Source organism: Zootoca vivipara, chromosome 17, assembly GCF_963506605.1.
Source record: "Zootoca vivipara chromosome 17, rZooViv1.1, whole genome shotgun sequence".
Lineage (NCBI taxonomy): Eukaryota > Metazoa > Chordata > Lepidosauria > Squamata > Lacertidae > Zootoca > Zootoca vivipara.
The window spans coordinates 33,627,941-33,647,816 of record NC_083292.1 but is presented as its reverse complement, the minus strand read 5'-3'; the positions used below and the strand labels follow the sequence as shown (position 1 = coordinate 33,647,816).

The 19,876-nt window shown below is 50.3% G+C and overlaps 1 protein-coding gene across 9 annotated transcripts in view; it reads left to right on the top strand.

The window, feature by feature from the left end:
* The first annotated feature begins 347 nt into the window (after positions 1 to 347).
* ADAM15 (ADAM metallopeptidase domain 15) overlaps positions 348 to 19,876 on the top strand; it is a 365,789-nt gene continuing 346,260 nt past the window's right edge. For 2 of the 9 annotated variants that reach the window (XM_060269337.1, XM_060269336.1), the window contains exons 1-13: positions 350 to 749; positions 7,758 to 7,861; positions 8,850 to 8,932; positions 9,923 to 10,001; positions 10,937 to 11,013; positions 11,119 to 11,302; positions 11,415 to 11,480; positions 13,581 to 13,649; positions 14,435 to 14,604; positions 15,407 to 15,488; positions 17,518 to 17,672; positions 17,787 to 17,961; positions 18,827 to 18,919. In XM_060269337.1, the coding sequence (XP_060125320.1) occupies positions 629 to 749; positions 7,758 to 7,861; positions 8,850 to 8,932; positions 9,923 to 10,001; positions 10,937 to 11,013; positions 11,119 to 11,302; positions 11,415 to 11,480; positions 13,581 to 13,649; positions 14,435 to 14,604; positions 15,407 to 15,488; positions 17,518 to 17,672; positions 17,787 to 17,961; positions 18,827 to 18,919 (1,458 nt within the window). In that variant the 5' untranslated portion in view covers positions 350 to 628. Of the gene's footprint in view, positions 750 to 7,757; positions 7,862 to 8,849; positions 8,933 to 9,922; positions 10,002 to 10,936; positions 11,014 to 11,118; positions 11,303 to 11,414; positions 11,481 to 13,580; positions 13,650 to 14,434; positions 14,605 to 15,406; positions 15,489 to 17,517; positions 17,673 to 17,786; positions 17,962 to 18,826; positions 18,920 to 19,876 lie in introns of all 9 variants that reach the window. The other 7 variants (XM_035098435.2, XM_060269338.1, XR_009556901.1 and 4 more) reach the window with 4 other exon arrangements.

The window sequence follows — 19,876 nt, the reverse complement described above, 5'->3', positions numbered from 1 at the left end:
TGGGGCAGGGAAATCCCGAAGCTCTCCACCGCCCCCCTTCCCCGCTGCTGCTCGGTGCCAATCCCTTTCCGGAAGCTGCGCCGCTTTCCAGCACCGGAGCGGAGCCCCTTCTTTGGCCGGGCGGAGAAGCTGGCGTCTCGCCCGCCCGGTGCGCCCTCCTTGGGCGCGTCCAGGCTCTGCGCCAGCCGGGGAGGAGGGCGAGCTGCGCAGGGCGGGCGCGCCGCGGCTTCTCGGGCCGGGCTTTGGCAACGCGCAGCCGGGCGGAGGCTGAAGGTCGCTTGGGCAGGAAGTTCCAGTTCTCGGGCGGGCCCAGCAGCTGCGCTGCAATGCGAGGCGGGAGGGCGGGCGGAGGCGGCGGGGCCGAGGAGGAGGAGGCGGCCCCTGATCCGTTGCAGCCCGGCCCCGGGGAGGGATTTAGCCGGAGCCTTGGCTGCTGCCCTCGTTGCTGCTCCGGAGCCAAGCTGCTCCCCTTCCCGGCCGCCCCGATCTCCGGCTGCTCTCCAAGCGAACGCCCGGAAAGCGGCGCCAAGGGCGCACGGACCTCTCCAAAGAGCCGGCGGTTGTTGCGCGCTAGGGCGCACCGTCGGGGCGCCTCTTCCCGCGGTTCCCCGGCGGCTGCGAGAGACGCATGGCGCTGATTTGGGGGGTCGGGGTACTTCTGGCTTCCTGCGCTCCCTTCGGGGTTGGCGGCTTTTCCCCCGGAGCGGCGCCGGAGCGGCGCGAAGGCACTTCGACAGCACGGAAGGACGGTGAGTCAGAGAGGCGTATGCCGTTTACCCCTTTCCCCGCCACCCCTTGGGGCCGCCTTCACACGTTACTTCTTCCCAAGCGCGGGTCCGTTTGCAGTCAGCTACCACGCAGGCTGACCCGGGAAGCGAGAAACCCGCGGCAGTGTTGGGAACACGCATGAAGATTTGCAGCATTATATAAAAAAAAGAGGAAGCCTAGCTTGGTTTGTTTTGATCCGCTGCTACAACAACCCTGCAAGGTAGGTGGGTTATTGTGAAGCTTCCTTATTTAAAGTCAGTTCATTGGTCCATCTTCTGTATGTCCACACTGGCTGCCTAGCAGCTCTCAGCAAAAGTGTTTTTATTGCCAAGCTTACCTGGAGATGTTGGGGATTTAACCTGGAGCCTTTTGCATGCAGAGCAGGTGCTCACAATAATAAATCAGGGCAGCGTTATTGCATGTTGCAGAGAAAACAGCAGCTTGTCAGTAGTGAGGTGGGAGAGGTAGGAGTGGAATTTCCTGATGACTCAAGTTGCAGTTCTATTCATATCTACAAAGAAGTAAATCCCGTTGGATTCGATGGTAAGTGGCAATAGAATTGCAGCCTCTCTTCTACGCTGTTTTACCAGGGTTGAGAAACCTGTGTATCTCTCTCTCTCTTGCCAAATGTTTGTGGACTCCAGGTCCCATCATCCCGTGTTGGCTGGAGCTGATGGAAGCTGGAGCCCGACATCATTTGGAGGGCCACATCCTTTTGACCTCTGTAAATGAATTTTTATGTGATCCCTGGTTGGTTAGGACAGGCATCCCCAAACTGTGGCCCTCCAGATGTTTTGGCCTACAACTCCCATGATCCCTAGCTAACAGGACCAGTGGTCGGGGAAGATGGGGATTGTAGTCCAAAACATCTGGAGGGCCGAAGTTTGAGGATGCCTGGGTTAGGACATGATTGGTCCAGGACAGGAGTGGAAAACCTGTAGACCTGCAGATGTTGCTGGACTACATCTCCCATCATCTCTGACCATGGGTGCCATGCAGTGTGCATGACCCGGCTCCGAAATTTGTGGGTGCCCAGCCCCTTCATAGGAAATTCTGAGGGTGCTCGGGCACCCAGTGCCCCAGGGAGTTGGGCACCTATGCCCCTGACCATTGGCCAAACTGGCTGGGACTGATGTGAGCCAAACAACATCTGGAGTGTGACAGCTTCCCCATCTCTGCCTGTGGTTTAATTTATCCCACCATGGAGCCATTGGCCCAGGATCTAATGCCAACCCTCTTCATTGGAGTATGTGATTGTCAGACAAGATGAAGGTGCCCCTGAGCATGTTCAGAGAGCATTTGCATTATCACGCAGTAAATTAGACCCATATCAAATATTAGAGGGAAAGTTTCCCAAATGGACGGAGTGGGGAGTCACTGATAACATATTTAAACCCCCCTTACAAATTAAGCACTGAGTTGTTTAAACATGTTTTCATTGCGTTCAATGGGATTGCTCCTAAGTAAGTGTGATGATAAGATTGCAGCCCTTAACTGCCCTGCCCTGGAAAATTAACTGAAGTAAACGCTATAGACAGGTGCCTCTTTGAACGTGTCTTGCTCATCTAGAAAGCCAGGGTTGGCACTGATTTCTGACTGCACCCTTGGTTGTGTGAGTCTGGGCTTCCTGTATGGTGTGTGTGGTCTACCCTAGCCCTCTGAATCAGCAGCTGAAAGAGCCAGTTTTTGCCATAGTTCAGTGGCGGAGCAACTGCATTGCACACAGAAGGTCTCAGGTTTCCTCCCTGGCATCTCCAGGTAGGGCTGCGAGAGACTCCCTCTCTGAAAATCCTGCAGAGCTGCTGCCAGTCAGTGTAGGCAGTACTGAGCTTTGATGGGCCTGACTCGGAAGAAGGCAGCTGCCTATATTCCTCTCCCCATCTTGGGTGGAGGTTGCTGATAGCCAGAGAAGACAGGTGCGGAGGACCTGGCGGGTGCGTGTGTGTGTCTCCATTTTTTAACAGTGGTTTGAGATGGAGAAATCAGCAGGTGTACTTTCCATGACATGGAAAGGAATACGATCACCTGTTCAGGTCAAATTGCTGTTAAAGGCGCAGCTGCAGAAGTTGGCAACCCTAAACCAAACATCCATGAGTTTGTTTTCCAACAAGTTTATGAATCCAAGAGCCCTCTCCCCACCGTTAATCTCTAGCCCATCCTTGGTTACTTCAGTTGAGACCAGAACTCCCATCCCTTGACCGTGCGCAACGATGGCTGGGAATGAAGGGGGTTGTAGTCTCAGCAACATCTGGGGACCAAGGTTGGGTGTGGCTGCTCTTTCGGCAGGTTGGCCGCCTCTGACCCTGGAGGCTCCATTGTCTTCTATCCTCCTTGTTATAGTTACCTGTTTGAGAGTTGGCAAGCCTGGTCCTCCGCTTCCAAAACAGTGGGGGATCGAGAAGTTTAGGATGAAGGGAGGTTAAAGGCTGCTTTGCGCACGGTGCATTTCAGAATTTATGCCTAGGGATATAAGAGGAATTTTGTGGGATCAGAGCAAAACTCCCATCTCTGGACCATTATCTGTCTGTTCTCCCAACAGTGGCCAGTCAGATTCCTCTGGAGATCTCAAAGAACGAAGGCGGCAGTCCAGCCCTTTCCTGTGTGAAAGAGCTGCTGCCAAGCCCAGGATAAGTGATTCTGAGACTGATCTGGATTAAGGCAGCTTCCTAGGATCCTAAAAAGCAGAGCTGGAGAACCTGCGGTCTTCCAGATGGTGCTGAACTCCACCTGTCACCTTCCCTGACCCGTGGGCCATTGCTGGCTGCGGCTGATGGAAGTCGGGAGTCCAGCAATGTCACGAAGGCTGGGGCTCTCCATCCCTGCTTCGCACCTCTGTTAAGTAAATGCAGTTAACCTGTGATCCCCAATTGGTTGGGACGTGTGATGGGCAAAGGCGGGGAGCCAGCGACCCTCTTAAAAGTGTTGGACTACAACTCCCATCATCCCTGACCACTAGATGCACTGGCTGATGGGAGTTGGAGTCCAACCAACATCTATGGTTTTGGCAGCTAAGAAATCAGGGGGAGCTGGTAGAGGTTTTTACTGCACTCCTTAAAATCTACTCGACCCTCTTGGAAGTGATGGGGGCATTGTGTGTCCACACACTCAGCTTCTAGTGCCTCTCCAATAACAACGCTCTGTTTACGTTACTGTGCTCTCCTCGATTGGATGCAATCTCCCAAGAGCAGGCATCCCCAAACTTCGGCCCTCCAGATGTTTTGGCCTACAACTCCCACGATCCCTAGCTAACAGGACCAGTGGTCAGGGATGATGGGAATTGTAGTCCAAAAAATCTGGAGGGCCGAAGTTTGGAGATGCCTGTCCAAGAGGATCCTCATTCTGGCTTTCAACTTATCCTAAGTGCTGCACAGAAATCCATGTGGTTTCTCCTTGGCCACCTGCTAATTTTTTTTAATTGGTGCCTCCACAATGGATTTTGGCTTTGCCCTTCTTGAGCTCCTGGGCTGCATTGCCTTCCAGGCAACCTTCTGGGGGCCAGATGCCAGGGGTGGGCAGGGCCAGATGTCAAAGTGAGCAGAGGAATACGGGCTTCCATCTGGCTAGCAGCCGCTGTGAGAACAGGATGTGGGCCTTTAGCCTGATCCAGCTGGGCCCTTCTGATGTGCTTTTCACGGAACTGTAGGGTTGGAAGGGAACTGTGAGGATCATCTAGTCCAGGGGTCCCCAGACTTACCGGGCTTTGGGCCGGTTCCCACCGCGCCGATCACGCGGAGGGCGGGGGAGTGTGCGTCCGTGCGGGCCAGCGGGTGGGGGAGTGTGCGCCCGTGCGCATGCGCACGGGTGCTTACTGGCGCGCCGCCGCACTTCCAGGTCGGAAAAAGCGCCGGAAATCGTTTGTGCGCATGCATATGGGCCTCCCCCGACCCGGAAGTGCACCAGAAATGACCTCTTCTGGGTTGGGAGAGGCCCATACGCATGCACACAAAGGATTTTCGGCGCTTTTTCCCGACCTGGAAGAGCGCCGCCGCGCTGCGAGCCGTAAGAGCGGGCGGCGGCGGCGGGGGTCGTCGCGGGCCGGATTGGGAGCCCACAGGCCGTAGTTTGGGAACCCCTGATCTAGTCCAACCCCGAATATGCAGCTGTCCTTTACCAGGATTGAACCTGCAGCCTTGGCGTTGTCAGCACTATGCTCTCACCAACTGAACTATTTTATTAACCTTCACTCAGACAGTCTTCACAGTCCTTAAATAGTATAGCAAACAGGCAGTAGCTCATTGGTAGAGCGCTTGCTTTGCATGCAGAAGGTGCCAGGTTCTGTTTCCAGAATCTCCAGGTAGTGTGGGGTGAGGCACTTGTCTGAAATCCCAGTTGAGCTGCTGCCAGCCCGTGTACGCAAGACTCGGCTAGAAGGAACAACGTTCTGACTCCGCAGAAGGCGGCTTCCAAGGTTCCTGTTCAGCCATACGTTTTGAGCGATGGGGGCTGGGGTCTTGCGTCATTTCTAGGGGAGGCCCAGAACTCGGCGGCAGCGTGCTTGCAGAATCACAGCGTTCAGCTCCCGTTATCTGAAAGTGACTCTTGTCTGAAATCGCTGAGAGCTGCTGCCAGCCAGTGTAGACAATACTGCACTTGATGGACTGAATCTGCATAAGGCAGCTTCATAGATGGTACTGTGTTTCTCCAAAAATAAGACACCGTCTTATATTTATTTTTCCTGTTTAAAACCACGGTGGCTTATTTTCAGGGGGTGTCTAATTTTTTTAATTCCATGGCCAGCCTAGCCTCTTCTTTGCCGCCCTCCAGAACTGCGCCTATCACTATGTCTTATTTTCAGGGTATGGCTTATATTGCGCAAATGCGTAGAAATCCTGCTACGGCTTATTTTATGGGTATGTCCTATTTTCGGAGAAACAGGGTAGGAAGGAGCTTAGTCCACCCAAATTCCCAGGCTAGTGTGATCAATCCTGATGTTGACGGGTCAAAGATTGATTTAGAAAGACGTTTTCCTTTATCTGTGCACCTACATGTCAGGTCAAACAGCAATCAGCTGCGCCTTTACCAGGGAATGAGCCCCATCGAATAGAGGCAGGGGATGGTTCTGAATAAACATGCATGGGCTTGTAATGTTAGTCACCTGTTCTGCCCCCCCCACTCCCCGCTTTCAACTCACCACCCTCCCCTTTCCAGCACCATTTAAGCCCTTAAGCCTGTTTGAGCAAAGGCTCATTTGCTGCACACCTCGGCTGGCAATGCACTGTGTCAAGTGATTCAGCAGAACCCCACAAAGAAAGGAAGTCCTTTCTTTAGTTCCTTGGAAGGAGGGGAGGGAGAAGTGTATTGTGGCATAATCTTGCTTGTATTTCAGTTCTAAGGCTGCTCGTGCGTGCAAAAGAGTAGTAATAATTTTAAAAAAAACCTGTGCACAACACCACACAGGTTTCTAGTCCATAAGATCTTCAAAGTCTGCAGAGAGACTCAGAAGGTAGGGCAGATCTAGGGGACTTGTGGCCCCCTCCAAAGGTCGGACCACCAGCACTCAAGGCTCTGCCTCCCATCGGCCTCACAGCCAGTATGGCTAGTGGTTAGAGACGGTGGGAGTTGGGGAGCCCAGCAATATCTGCAGGGCCGAAGCTCTGCCTGCGACTGTTTCCACGCCTTTCAGAAGCTGAACCAATTAGGCATTGCAACTGTTTATAACAGTGTCCATTTGCATTATTCATTGAGGTGACGGCATAGCAAGCTTTCACCATGGGGAATCCAGACTTTCCAAGATACCGATTTAATACATGGCTGGGCATAAAAGCTGGTGGGGCGGGGGGGGGGGGGAAGGGCTTTCAAGTGGATGGAGCAAAGAGGGAAGGGGGGGCGGCGAAAGCTTTGTTTTTTTGGCATTCCATGTGGCACTGCAGAAGAAATCTGTTTCCGTTTGCATTTAAAGGGGAACTTGCCATATCTGCACCTCCCAGAACAATCTGCACACCAGAACGCCCTCCTTTGAAATGCGCAGCTCTCCAAATTTTGCAGTTCCGTCCTCCAGCTGAGTTACGGGGTCTTCAAATACATATACCAGGACATAGTGGGCGTCAAAATGCACACATTAGTCAAAAAGGCATGCAGCGCAGTGCATTGTGTTTAGGAAAAGGCCGTTTTGCAAAAATAATAGGTGAAATTGCATACCAAAAAAACAGGCACGAGAAATTAGCACTGAAATCAACAAGGATGAGAACCTCCAGACACTTTTTATGTGATATGGCACCCCTTTATCACGCATGCGGCAAAACCATCGTTTTCATTCCTGGCAAATCTGGAACTTGATAGTCAGATAACGGTGATACTCTTGATTGTTGCTTTAACCCAGGCATCCCCAAACTGCGGCCCTCCAGATGTTCTGGCCTACAACTCCCATGATCCCTAGCTAACAGGACCAGTGGTTGGGGAAGATGGGAATTGTAGTCCAAAACATCTGGAGGGCCGAAGTTTGGGGATGCCTGCTTTAACCCATGTGCTACTAGATTTCATTCTACGTGCCTATTTTGTGGTTTCATTTTTCACTTGTTAAGTCCCTGTGGTTTTATATGTGTTATACAGTCATACCTCGGTTTAAGTACGCTTCGGTTTGAGTACTTTCAGTTTAAGTACTCCGCGGACCCATCTGGAACCGATTAATCCACTTTCCATTACTTTCAATGGGAAAGTTCGCTTCAGGTTAAGTATGCTTCAGTTTAAGTACTCCACGGACTGTCTGGAACAGATTAATCCACTTTCCATTACTTTCAGTGGGAAAGTTCGCTTCAGGTTAAGTACGTGTCAGGTTAAGTACAGACTTTCGGAACCAATTGTGTACTCAAACCGAGGTACCACTGTATAGTGAAACAAAACCTCGTGGGGAGAAATTGATGCTGAAAAGCTGGTGAAGTTCCACGAGAGCTTGAAAAAAAATTAATCGTAGATTGGAGTGGTGAGCCAAATTTAAGATTGCAGGAAAAGATGAAACTAGAGTGTAACCCGTTGCCCATTCCCAATTTCAGATGTTGGGACTCAGCGGCCATGGGATGACAGGACCTGTTCGTGGCCCATCTCACCAACGATCCTGCAGGGTGGGCAGCCTGTCAGCCTGAAGGAGGCAGCCTTGGTGAGTTTCCCTGCCGGCTTTCTGGCTGGAGAGAGATCTGTTAACTGGGAGAAAAAAGCTGGAGGCAGTCGGAAAGGGGGGCAGTGGAGCAGCTGCGGTGACGCCGTGACCTCGAGCTGAGCTGGCCAAATGAGCTCATCGTGCTCTGCAACCGGTGCCATTCGGCTCCCCCTCTCTCCAAGCCTTCGGCCTGCCCTCCCAGTCCTATGCCTGACCTCCAAGCATTTCCGGGTATTACTCCTGGGCAGGAAAGGCTGGGTGGGGGTGGGTGGGGGGAAGCAGACACCCCTGTGCAGCATGCTGGGTCGCGTACAACCCCCCCCCCCCGCTCCCCTTCACGCCTGCAGGACAATGAGCTAAGCTGGGCGAGGCGCTTCCTGCCATCAAGGGGACAAAAGGAGCTTTTTTTTCCCCTGCCCTAGGTTTGGCCTTGGTGAAGGTTTTGGAAAGAGTTTAGCCTGCAGAGATCTGGCACAAGTGGGTGGTCTCAGTCACTTGCTCTGGCTCACAGCGATCTTTCTTTCTTTCTTTGGCGATCACTCGTAGCCGAGTAAGATTGTCTTCCATAAACACGATTTTAACAATGGGTCCGTAAGTGACTGTGGAGGCCAATTCTGGATCCACAGTGGGGACATTGGCTTCCAGGAGGGAGTTGATCATGGTGTGGATTTGCCAAGCGTGCCTTCCTCTTAGCACGTTTCTCCCTTGCGTCCTGAGTTCGAGTGTCTTCAAAGCCCATGACACCTTTGGAAAAGGCTGTTCTCCAACTGGAGCACTCGCAGGCCAGTGTTTTCCTATTGTCGGTGTTTATACTACATTTTTAAAAAATTTGCCTTGAGACAATCTTTAAACCTCTTTTGTTGACCACCAGCATTACGCTTTCCATTCCTTCCTACTAAGCAGGGGCGGGTGGGATCTGTCCACACAGAAAAAAACATGATGTCTCCTTTTGCCAACCATCACCTCTTTGGGCATCTCTCCTTTTCAGGGGTCTCAGGGCTTCCCAGCTCGGCTGAGGGTTGCGCTGGAGGTCGAGGGAAATCGCCTCCTCCTGGACTTGGTACAGAATCGGTGAGTTCAAGTTAGCATCATTGGCAGAAGTGATGAGGGCCTTCTAACAAGAAATCTCTAGCTTTGCCCCTGGAATTATTTTGGCTCCTGCTTCCATACTCCGCAGCCACCATCACATTGTTAAAACAACCCACAGGAAATAAAGCAGGGGGTCATGTCCACCATTTTATCCTAACCCCCTCCCCAAATCTTAGTGTAATCCAGTGGTTCTCCAAGGGTGTCACGCAGAGGGTGTCAAGTGTGGCAGGGAGAGGCAAGGAGAATCAGAGAAATGTTTAAACATTTCAGTGTAGTACAGGCGACAGCTGGGTTTTTTTTGCTGGTCCAATATGTGTGTGACTATCGCAACAAACCCATAAGTGGCCAGAAAAGGGGGAAGGCCGGGGCTTTTGTATGCTCCTCCAACACATGCAAGGGTCAGGATTGTAACCCCCGTGCAAAACGGCCGTTGCCTGTATAGTATCAAAAATAAAATAAAAATTGCAGAATATGGCCAGATATCTTCTCAAACTGAGAGCGTCGAGCAACGTTGAGGACAAACCCAGTTGCGATCTTTTCGTTTTCCATTGCATTTCTTTACCGTTGAAAAATTCAGTGTGGCACGAGCAAATGTTTATTCTGAAAGTGTGGCCTGGAGAAAAGAGCTTGAGAGCCGCAGTAACCACCCGAGATCCCTGCAGGATCAGGCCAAAGGGCCATCTAAGCTCAGTCTGATCTAACCTGTGGTGCTCCAGCATTTCAGAGAAAGGGATATTCCCAGCCCTGTCTGAAGATGCTGCTGGAGGTTGAACCTGAGACCTTCTGCATGCAAGGCAGGTTCTCTGCTAGGGTTCCCTCGCCTAAAAATCAATTGAGCTTCCAGCCTCGTGGTTCTGATTCAAGGGGCGAATTATTAAAAAAGGAGCTTTGCTGCCATCTTTCCCCCGCAACCTTCCTGCGTCCTCCAAATCCACGGTCTGTCCCTGCTGATTTGTATGTCTTCCATCGTAGGGAGCTGCTGGCAGGCACCCAAGGACTCGTCTATTGCCTGTCCAACGGGGAGAGGGCGACGCGTCCGACGAGCACGGAGGTGGGCATCTGTTTTTTTCTGGCTCTGCGTAGCCCATTCCTCTGCTGGCACCCATCCCCTCCGAGATCCGGGGCCTGGGGAATGTTTATTCCTGAACCCACCTCCTCTGCCAGCTGGGACTCTGCCACGATGCAGAAGTTTCAGCGGAGGTGCCAGCTCCAGGGCTGGAGCAGCAGGCTGGGATCTGAGCGGGCAGCGATTGGCCAGGAAAGAGAGATTGGGGTCACGGCAGCAGAGGGTTTGCGGAAATAAGGTCCGGCCTGCGGGCGGAAACTCTGAAAAAGGCAGATTTCACGTTGGGGAAAAGGCAGCTTTCATAGTCCAACCACACTCTGTACCGTTCTGGTTGTTGTATTTCAAAAAAAGCTTATTTATTTTGGAGCTGGGAAGGGTTATGGGTTATATTTAAAGCTCTTTAAGCTGTCAGGCTTTCCCCAAAGAATTCTGGGAGGTGTAGTTTGTGAAGGGTGCTGAGAGTTGCTAGGAGACCCCTGATCCCCTCACAGAGCTTCAGTTCCCAAAGTTTCCTATGAAGACGAGGAATCTGTTGTTATACCCTTCTGGGAATTGCAGCTCCTTCAGGGGAGTAGGGAGGCCGCCTGACAACGCTCAGCACGCTTAGCAAACTCCAGCTCCCAGAATTCTTTGGGGGAAGCCATGGAACAGCATCACAGTGCTTTACAATGTATGGTGCAGGTGTTTACAGACTTGCAGAGGTCCCGGCAGTGCAGGAATCCTTTGCCCAAATGTGGGGACCCTGAGATGAGGAGTCTCTTTCTGTACCGACTGAGCTATCCCAGGTCATGTGGCCACTGTGGTCAAGGGGATGGGGCAAATCTCCTGTGAGAAAAGCAGGGGATGGGGACGGGGGGTGGGGCTGATAATGCCAAACTTGGGAGGCTGTGCTTATTCTCCCTGCTTTCTCCGTCTTCCAGGGCAATTGCTGCTATCGAGGCAAGATCCAGGGCTACCGAGACTCCTGGGCCAATGTCTGCGTTTGCTCTGGGCTAAGGTATGAGGAGCGGCTGAGCAGCTTCTTTTCCCTCTTGTGGTTTTCCGTGGGCAAAAATGGGGTTGGAAGTTGATGGTTTGTTTTTTCCCCTTTCCGCCCTCCCAGTGGTCTGCTGGTTGTGTCCAGCGACAGAAGCTACAGCCTGGAGTCCAGCGCAGAAGAGAATCAGGGTACGAGGGCCTACAGACTTGAGTCGGTCAGGCAAGAGACAGGGGAATGTGTGCTGGTGTCTCTGTCCCGGGGACAGTTCCACCCGCGGCCTCAGCCCGAGCGCAGCTGGCTACAAAGGGTACGTTTTGAACACCTGGGCCAGAGCATCAGCCCCGCTGGCCCTGTGCTGCTTACTCTGACCGGCAGTAGCAATCCAGGTGTTTAACAGTGTTTTTTGCCCCGTCTCCCAGGCGAAGCGAGAGGCGAAGCCTGAACGTGGATTTGTGGAGCTGGTGATGGTGGCTGACCAGGCAGAGGTGAGATGATGCTCCTACCGGCCCCCACCCCCCGGCCCTCCATGGCAAAGCCTTTAACACAAACACAAACACATTCCTCGTAGCTTCCCAGAAAGGAAGTGTGTCTCTTCTAAAACGGATCACAAATCTGCAGTTTTACCCAGTGAGGGACATTTCCCAATGGTCCGATTCCTCAAGTTGCCAGATTTCAATGAGGAGAGGTTTCCCTCTTTCTCTTCATTCCCTCACCGTCCCCACCGGAAACCAAATCCCCGGGAAAATCTGCGTTGAATGTTTCCGATGGTTAAATCTGTTGCCGTTTGGTAAATCTATTGCAGTCGTGGTACACAGAAAGATGGTACATCTGGTAAGGTGACTGGTTGAAAAGGTAAAGAAATCTATAGGTCTTTAAGTCGTGGCATACAGAGCTGCTCTAAGTACAGTCGTACCTTGGAAGTCGAACAGAATCCGTTCCGGAAGTCCGTTTGACTTCCAAAATGTTCGGAAACCAAAGCGCGGCTTCTGATTGGCTAGACCATAAAGAAGGCTGATCGCCAAAGAATTGATGCTTTTGAATGATGGTGCTGGAGGAGACTCTTGAGAGTCCCATGGACTGCAAGAAGAGCAAACCTATCCATTCTGAAGGAAATCAGCCCTGAGTGCTCACTGGAAGGACAGATCGTGAAGCTGAGGCTCCAATACTTTGGCCACCACATGAGAAGAGAAGACTCCCTGGAAAAGACCCTGTTGGGAAAGACTGAGGGCACTGGGAGAAGGGGACGACAGAGGACAAGATGGTTGGACAGTGTTTGCGAAGCTACCAACATGAGTCTGACCAAACTGCGGGAGGCAGTGGAAGACAGGAGTGCCTGGCATGCTCTGGTCCATGGGGTTGGACACAACTAAGAGTTGGACACAACTAAACGACTAAACAACAACAACAAGTTCAAGCTATAAAGCCCTTAACAACTGGGACCAGTTTACCTGTCGATCGTGTGGCCCCAGACGTGCCCACTTGCCAAGCTGTGTAACTGGCACAACTACAAGTGCCACATAATACCCGCTCCACATTCGTAAGAAATTGATCTTTTCCTGTAGCAGCACCAGCAACTTTGGAACTCTCTGCCTCTTGACATCAGGCAGACGCTTTCGCTGGACTCTTTTCAGCGCCTGCTAAAAACATTTCTGCTTAGGCGTTCCTACCCAGACACCTAGAGGTTTTTTTTAATGTATGTTTTAGCCTGTTTATTGCAGGTTTCATTTCTGTGCTTAAAATTGTTTTTAACCATTTATGCTGATGATTCCTTCGTTTTATTCTCTCCGTAAACCGCTTTGAGGTGGGTTGTTGTTGTTTGTTTTGTTTTTAAACCGAGCGGTGTGTAAATTATAGAAAATAAATAAAATTACAGGAATTCCATTGGAGATAAAAAGTAAAGTAGAAAAGGTTCGAGTAAAAACACTGTGGAGATGAGGGTCAGAAAGTCAACTAACAAAGGAATGTAATTATTTGATTTGAAGGTTATTGTGAAAATGTTTGAAAAACTTAAAATATGTATACATTGGTACCTCGGTTCTCGAACTTAATCCAATCCAGTAATCTGTTCGACTTCCGGAACCGTTCGAAAACCAAGGTGTGGCTTCCGATTGGCTGTAGGAGCTTCCTGCACTCAATTGGACACCGCGTCGGACGTTCGGCTTCTAAAAACATTCGCAAACCTGAACAATTCCTTCCGGGTTTGCGGCATTGGGAGCCGATTTTTTCGGGAGCCAAGCCCTTTCGACAACCAAGGTACCACTGTATATAAATACAGGAATTCCATAGCGAACCCAGACCTGTTCCAGCATCTGGGCTTTAAACATGTGGCACAGGATAGGGCCTTAACTTTGTCGTGCAGGAAATCTGAGGTTTTTCTTTGTACTTGCACACTCCCCACCTTCTGGGCAGAGCAGCAGGAGGCATGAACAGCATTCATGCGCACATTGCTGCCAGGCAGAAGTGTTTGAGGAGGGGCGTGGCCTGGGGAGAGTTCTGAGGGCCAGACAGAGAGATGCAGAGGGCTGAGCTTGGCCCCCAGTGTCAGAAGTCCCTTCCCACCACCTCCGCTTCTGTTTCCTTTTCAGTTTGAGCTGAACCCCGACCTCAACTGGACGCAGACACGGATGCTAGAGATCGCCAGCCACATGGATGGGGTGAGTGGCTGCCCTAGGCGGATGTGGGTGGCGCATGTGGGAAGTGTAGTTTGACGACGTCCTTGGACTCCAGCTCCCATCAGCCTGGCTGATTGTCAGGGATGATGGGAGTTGTAGTCCAAATCCTCCAGGTTAGGGGAGGTTGGCTAGGCAGTTCTATGTTAAGTTGGCCAATTGTCTCCCCTGATGCCAGGCAGCTTCATATATATTGGGGAACTGTCTTTGCTTTTGCTTTTAAAAGACATTTCTCCAAATACTTCAGTGTTTACCTCGCACGGAGAGTAATTTTGGGGGGAGAGCTCGGCAGGAAATTTGCAGCTTAGGACCCAAGAACCTTAAGGGTTGCTGTTTTCTTCAGCTCTGCCTTCTGGGCTGAGGTCTTCTGAGGGGACACTTTGATGGCTGACGCTCCTGAGGGCCGGCTCGTCTTTGCCAGGGGCAGAGCCTTTTGTATGGCAGGGTCCCAACCTGTGGAAATCCCTTCCACTAGTTTCGACAGGAATCATCTCTGATTGGTATTTGGATGTCTTCTAAAAAAAGAAACCTCTTGTATTATTCAGACAGGGCCTTTCGAATGTGCAAATCTTTGCCAAGCAGCTTTGACTGATGTGCTTGACACTTTTATGATGATCTTGTACTTTTTTGTCTGTGTACCGCCTTGCAAAATTAATAATTATTTGAATGAATGAATGAATGAATGAATTTTTTCTCTTGCTCTCTGGCTTTTCCCTTTCCTTCCTTTAAAAACCCCTCTCTCTCCCATTTTCTTCCCCTCCCCTGCCCAGTTTTACCGGACGGTTGGTCTGCGGGTGGCTCTCGTCGGCCTCGAAGTCTGGAACAAGGGGAACCGTGTTTCTGTGGACGGTTCCCCCCGGGCGGTTCTGGAGCGGCTCCTGCGGTGGAGGCAGGAGGAACTGCTTCCTCGGATCCCACACGACAGCATCCAGCTTATCATGTAAGGAGCCTGGGGGTTAGCCGCCCTGAGCCCAGTCTCGGCCAGGGAGGGTGGGATACAAATAAAAGTTGTTTATTATTATTATTATTATTAGGAAGGGCTCCAGAGAATCTCTAGTGGGGGAGTGTTGGAGGGGTTGGACCGGTGAAGTGAGGTAGCCGCAGCAGCCTGGGTCTTCGTTTGGTGCATTCTGGGTAGTAATAATAATAATTTATTTATACTCTGCCCATCTGGGCAGCTTCCAACAGAAATATTAAAATACACTAATTTCTTGAAGATTAAAAGCTTCCCTAAACAGGGCTGCCTTCAGATGTCTTCTAAAAGTCTGGTAGTTGTTTTTCTCTTTGACATCTGGTTGGAGGGCGTTCCACAGGGCAGGTGCCACTACCGAGAAGGCCCTCTGCCTGGTTCCCTGTAACTTGGCTTCTCTCAGAGAGGGAACTGCCAGAAGGCCCTCAGCACTGGACCTCAGTGTCCGGGCAGAACGATGGAGGTGGAGACACTCCTTTAGGTATACTGGGTACTTGCCCCAGGAGTGCCAGGGGCTTAGCCTGGGTTATGGGTGCTGTGTGTTTGGCCAGGCAGGGATTGTGGCCTGCACTATTGATAGGCAGGGATTGACACTAACCAGGGCTGTGGGCGGGGCTATCCAGAAGCCTGCCCCCTTCGTGCCTGCCCACTCAGCTGTGGCAGGATTCCCAATGTGTTCTTGGCTCTGTCTTGTGCTAAACCTATCTCCCCCCCCCCATGCCCCGTTTTGGTGATCTTCTTCCACACTTCTTTCTCCTGCCCTGCCCCATAGGGGATCTCCATTCACAGGAGGCTCAATAGGAACGGCCACGCAGGGTTCGATTTGCTCCCATCGCTCCGGCGGAGTCAGCATGGTGAGTGCTTGTGCCTGTTAGGAGTCAACCTGCAAAGAAACAGAAAAGATGATTGTAACTTTAAAGAACTATTTCTAAGTTCTGGGTGTGAGTTCTGAGCTGATTAGTTACAGCTGGTGATGAGTACAAAAGAAGGAGAAGTGGCAGTTTGAATTTGCCTGCAGGAAAAGAACACCCACACCAGGCACCCCCAAACTTCGGCCCTCCAGATGTTTTGGACTACAATTCCCATCATCCCCGACCACTGGTTCTGTTAGCTAGGGATCATGGGAGTTGTAGGCTAAAACATCTGGAGGGCCGCAGTTTGGGGATGCCTGACCCACACGCTTTATGTTTGTTGTTTTTGTATAGCTAAAATAAATCCTTTATTGGAGTGTTTTATGCCATTCTTCTTGTCTCGTGGTTCTGCCATCAGAGAAAAACCGCCTCCAATAGTGCCCCTTGCTTTCTCAGAGACCGGGGTAGCGGCATGTTTCTGGGAGGCCTAGGTAAGCGGGTGCCCGTTGTATTATTATCTGTTCCACGGAACCAGAGCAGCCTCATTGAAAGCCTTGCTTGGGGTTGCTGTGGAGCAGCGCTTCTGATATTTTTTTGGGGGGGGGGACTGACCCACCAGGCGTATCAGGATTCTGGATTTGTGTAGACGTTTGACCTAGTTTGCATCTTTGTGTTCATTTGTGTTGTTAAATGTTGCAGAGCTTTTTGTTCCAGCCGGATTTAATATCCTCTCGACCCAAGTGCTTCAGGGCAGGGATGCTGGTGGTCCTCTTTCCTTAAGGGTATTATGGCCTGTAATAGTCAGGAGCTGGGACCTATAGACAGCTGTCCTTCTGTTTAAGTGACTTAGATGCTGGAGCTCGGCAGGAGACAATTGGCCTTTTGCTGGCCAAACTTCCGGGAAGGTCAGTTCAGTTCAGTTTTATGTTAGATATTTAATGGAAGGAAAACCCCAAGATATCACTGGCAGTGGCTGAATTTCTGACAGTAACACTGGGAGCAAGGGAACATCTCGCCGCCTGAAACTGTAAGGGCCTTTTTTCAGGGACTAATGTGCAATTATTGTAGCTGTATAGGATGGTTCTTACATTGTGCAGTACTTTACAATCTGTTTTGCTCCAAGATTGTTTCATATGGTGTGTTTCTTTTGGCCTGTTGACCGTAATAAATTGATGGATGGATGGATACGCTTTTGAGTTTGGGGTGAATTATGGAGAAATGGAACAAAACAGAAAGGGTCACAGTCCTGATCTGCTTAGCAGAAGTAGAATAGAATAGAATAGAATAATGATTTATTGGCCAAGTACTAACATTTTGTTTTGGCTACATTGCAATGTAAAAGTAATTTATACAAAGTGTGCAGAACACTTTTTCAAGATCACCAGCGGAGTGATCTGGGAAGAATAGTATAAAAGTAAAAACAAAGAATAAATGAAGTATATAATTTCTTCTAATATAAATAAATTCAGCTTTTAAACGCCTGCTGAAAACTTTTCTGTTTCATCAAGCTTATGGAGGCCGTTAACAAGACACCTTTCCACAATGTTTATCTGATTCTATTTTATTGTATGCTTTTTATGTCGTTTTACATATATAAGGTAACCTTCCGTAGTTTGCACATAATTTTTTTTTTACTTGTACACTGAACTACAGAAAGGGAAGAGAGAGCAGGGAGAAAAACAAGTACATAATCGAGATGAACAAATCTCTAGTCTCTCCACACAATGCTCTTTCCAATAGACCACAAAACAGTTCCATCTCTTCTCATGGATTATATATTCCCCTCTCATGTGTTTTCTCTTTTTCCGGATTATGTCTGTCGTTTTATCCATCTGTGTCCTTCCATTTCCTTTCCCACAGGGTTTTTTTTTCCAGCCCTTACCTAAGGATCTTTATTCTTTATGAGTTAGCGGTATATGCAAGCGTTTTTATGAATGAATAAAGGAGGAGTGCGAATTGGGTTGGCTTGCTTAAAAATGCGAACCAAAGGGAGTCGCAGAACAATCTCCAGCTGTCTTTCCCCCTCTTCCAGGACCACTCGGTCAGCCCCTTGATGATTGCCTCGACTCTTTCCCACCAACTAGGCCACAACCTGGGCCTCGACCACGATGGCGCTGGCTGCAGCTGTGACGGCTCTGGCCCTAACTCCCCCCCTGGTCGCAGCTGCATCATGGAGCCACTGACGGGGTGAGCCTCTGCACGCACGTGGGATTCCCCGCCCCCCGGTTGGCTGGGTAGATTGCTGAAACGCAGGGGATTCGAGGACACCCCGCCTTTGACCACTTCCCTCTTCTCTGCCAGCTTCATGCCCGGTTTAGCCTTCAGCAGCTGCAGCCACCGGAAGCTCCAGCAGATCCTGCAAAGCGACCGGGTGTGGTGCCTCCTCGATGTGCCGGATCCAGGGCGCCTGGTGGATTCTCGCTGCGGGAACTTCCTTGTGGAGGAAAAGGAGGAGTGCGATTGCGGCCTCCTGGTGGTACGAAGGGCACATCTCTCCCCATCTTTTTCTTCCTCCTCCTCTCCTTCTTTTTATTTTATTTTTTTATTTATACCCCGCCCATCTGGCTGGGTTTCCCCCCGCCGCTCTGGGCGGCTCCCAACATCATCATCATCATCAGGCAATAAATAATCAAACATTAAAAACTTCCCCAAACAGGGCTGCCTTCAGGTGTCTTCTAAACGTCAGATAGTTGTTTATTTCCTAGACATCTGATGGGAGGGCGTTCCACAGGCCGGGAGCCACTACCGAGAAGGCCCTCTGCCTGGTTCCCTGTAACTTCACTTCTCACAGGGAGGGAACCGCCAGAAGGCCCTCGGAGCTGGATCTCAGTGTCCGGGCTGAATGATGGGGGTGGAGATGCTCCTTCAGGTATACTGGGCCGAGGCCATTTAGGGCTTTAAAGGTCAGCAGCTTTGCCCCATGCAGCTTCCAGATGCCCTAGCTGTGTAGTAGTAGTAGTAGTAATAATATTTATAATAATAATAAGTTTTATTATTTGTACCCCATCTATCTGACTGGGTTGTTCCAAGGCACGCCGCCTTGAGGTTAAGTCCCCTCATGTATGACTCGTCCATATAGAGGCCTCAGCACAGAAGCCTAGGCCGAAAAGGGTCCCCTTGAAGTAGAGAGTTCTCCTGTGTAATTGGCGGAGGAGTAAGTTAGCGTTGGTGAGAAAGCTGGAATTGGTGTGACGCATGCATCCTCTACGTTTTGCTAAGAGCCTGCTTTGGCTTTGCTCATCTCACTGCGGCCCGGTATAGCTGTGCATGTGAAGCCTAAGCAAGGATCTGGGGCAGCCCAGTGGGTTTTTCACTGAACTTATGCCTTTCTCCTTTTTCAGGATTGTAGAGACCCATGTTGCAATGCAAGCTCCTGCAAGCTGATGCCCGGAGCCCAATGTGCCACGGGGGGAGCCTGTTGCCATGAGTGCAAGGTAAGTTGTTCAGTGAAAGCTCACAGTTGCATGTTCCACCTAAAGATCTGTATATGTCGTTGACCCATGCGGGAGACCTGTGACTGACAAGGCATGTTGACCCCAAGTTTCTCTTAGGCCCCCTTTTGAGCCCCCAACTCTGATCTTGCAATAGTTATCTGAGGCCCTTCTCTGGGTGCCCCCTCCCTGAGAGGTCCCATGTGTGAGAGCAGGGACTTTTCAGTGGTGGCTCCCCGCTTGCAGAATGCTCTCCCCAGAGAGGCCTGCTTGGGGCCATCAATACATACATTTAGACCCCAGACAAAAACATATATTTTCCGGCAGGCCTTCAGCTTTTAATTCTCGGTAGCCTCTTTGTGTGCATGCGATGTTCTAACTCTACCTTTTAAAATTTTGAATGTGTTCCAGATTTTTCTCTTTTGTGTGACGGTTTTGATGTCAATATTATTTGATTGATGTAGTACATTACAGTGGTGCCTCGCTAGACGAATTTAATTCATTCCACGGGTCTTTTCTTATAACGAAAAATTCGTCTAGCGAATCCCATAGGAATGCATTGAATTTTTTTGGATTTTTTTTTTGCCCATAGGAACGCATTAATTGAATTTCAATGCATTCCTATGGGAAACCGCGATTCGCTAGACAAAGTTTTCGTAAAACGAATTCGTGTAGCGAGGCAACCTCCGCTCGAAAAATCCTTTCGTTAAGTGGAAATTTCGTTAAGCAGGGCATTTGTTAAGCGAGGCACCACTGTATTTGAGTTGTTGTTTTTTTGACAAATAAGTTTTATGAATTATAATAATTTAGGGGTGTATTTACAGCAGGCAACTCCTAACAGGCACTTTTGTGATTTGTCCACCTCCTTGATGGCCAGAAACTTGATTTATTGCACTAATTTATTATACTGCTTAATGTTGCAATAGGCTTCCAAGCAGTTTGCAAGTATGAAAATCAGTT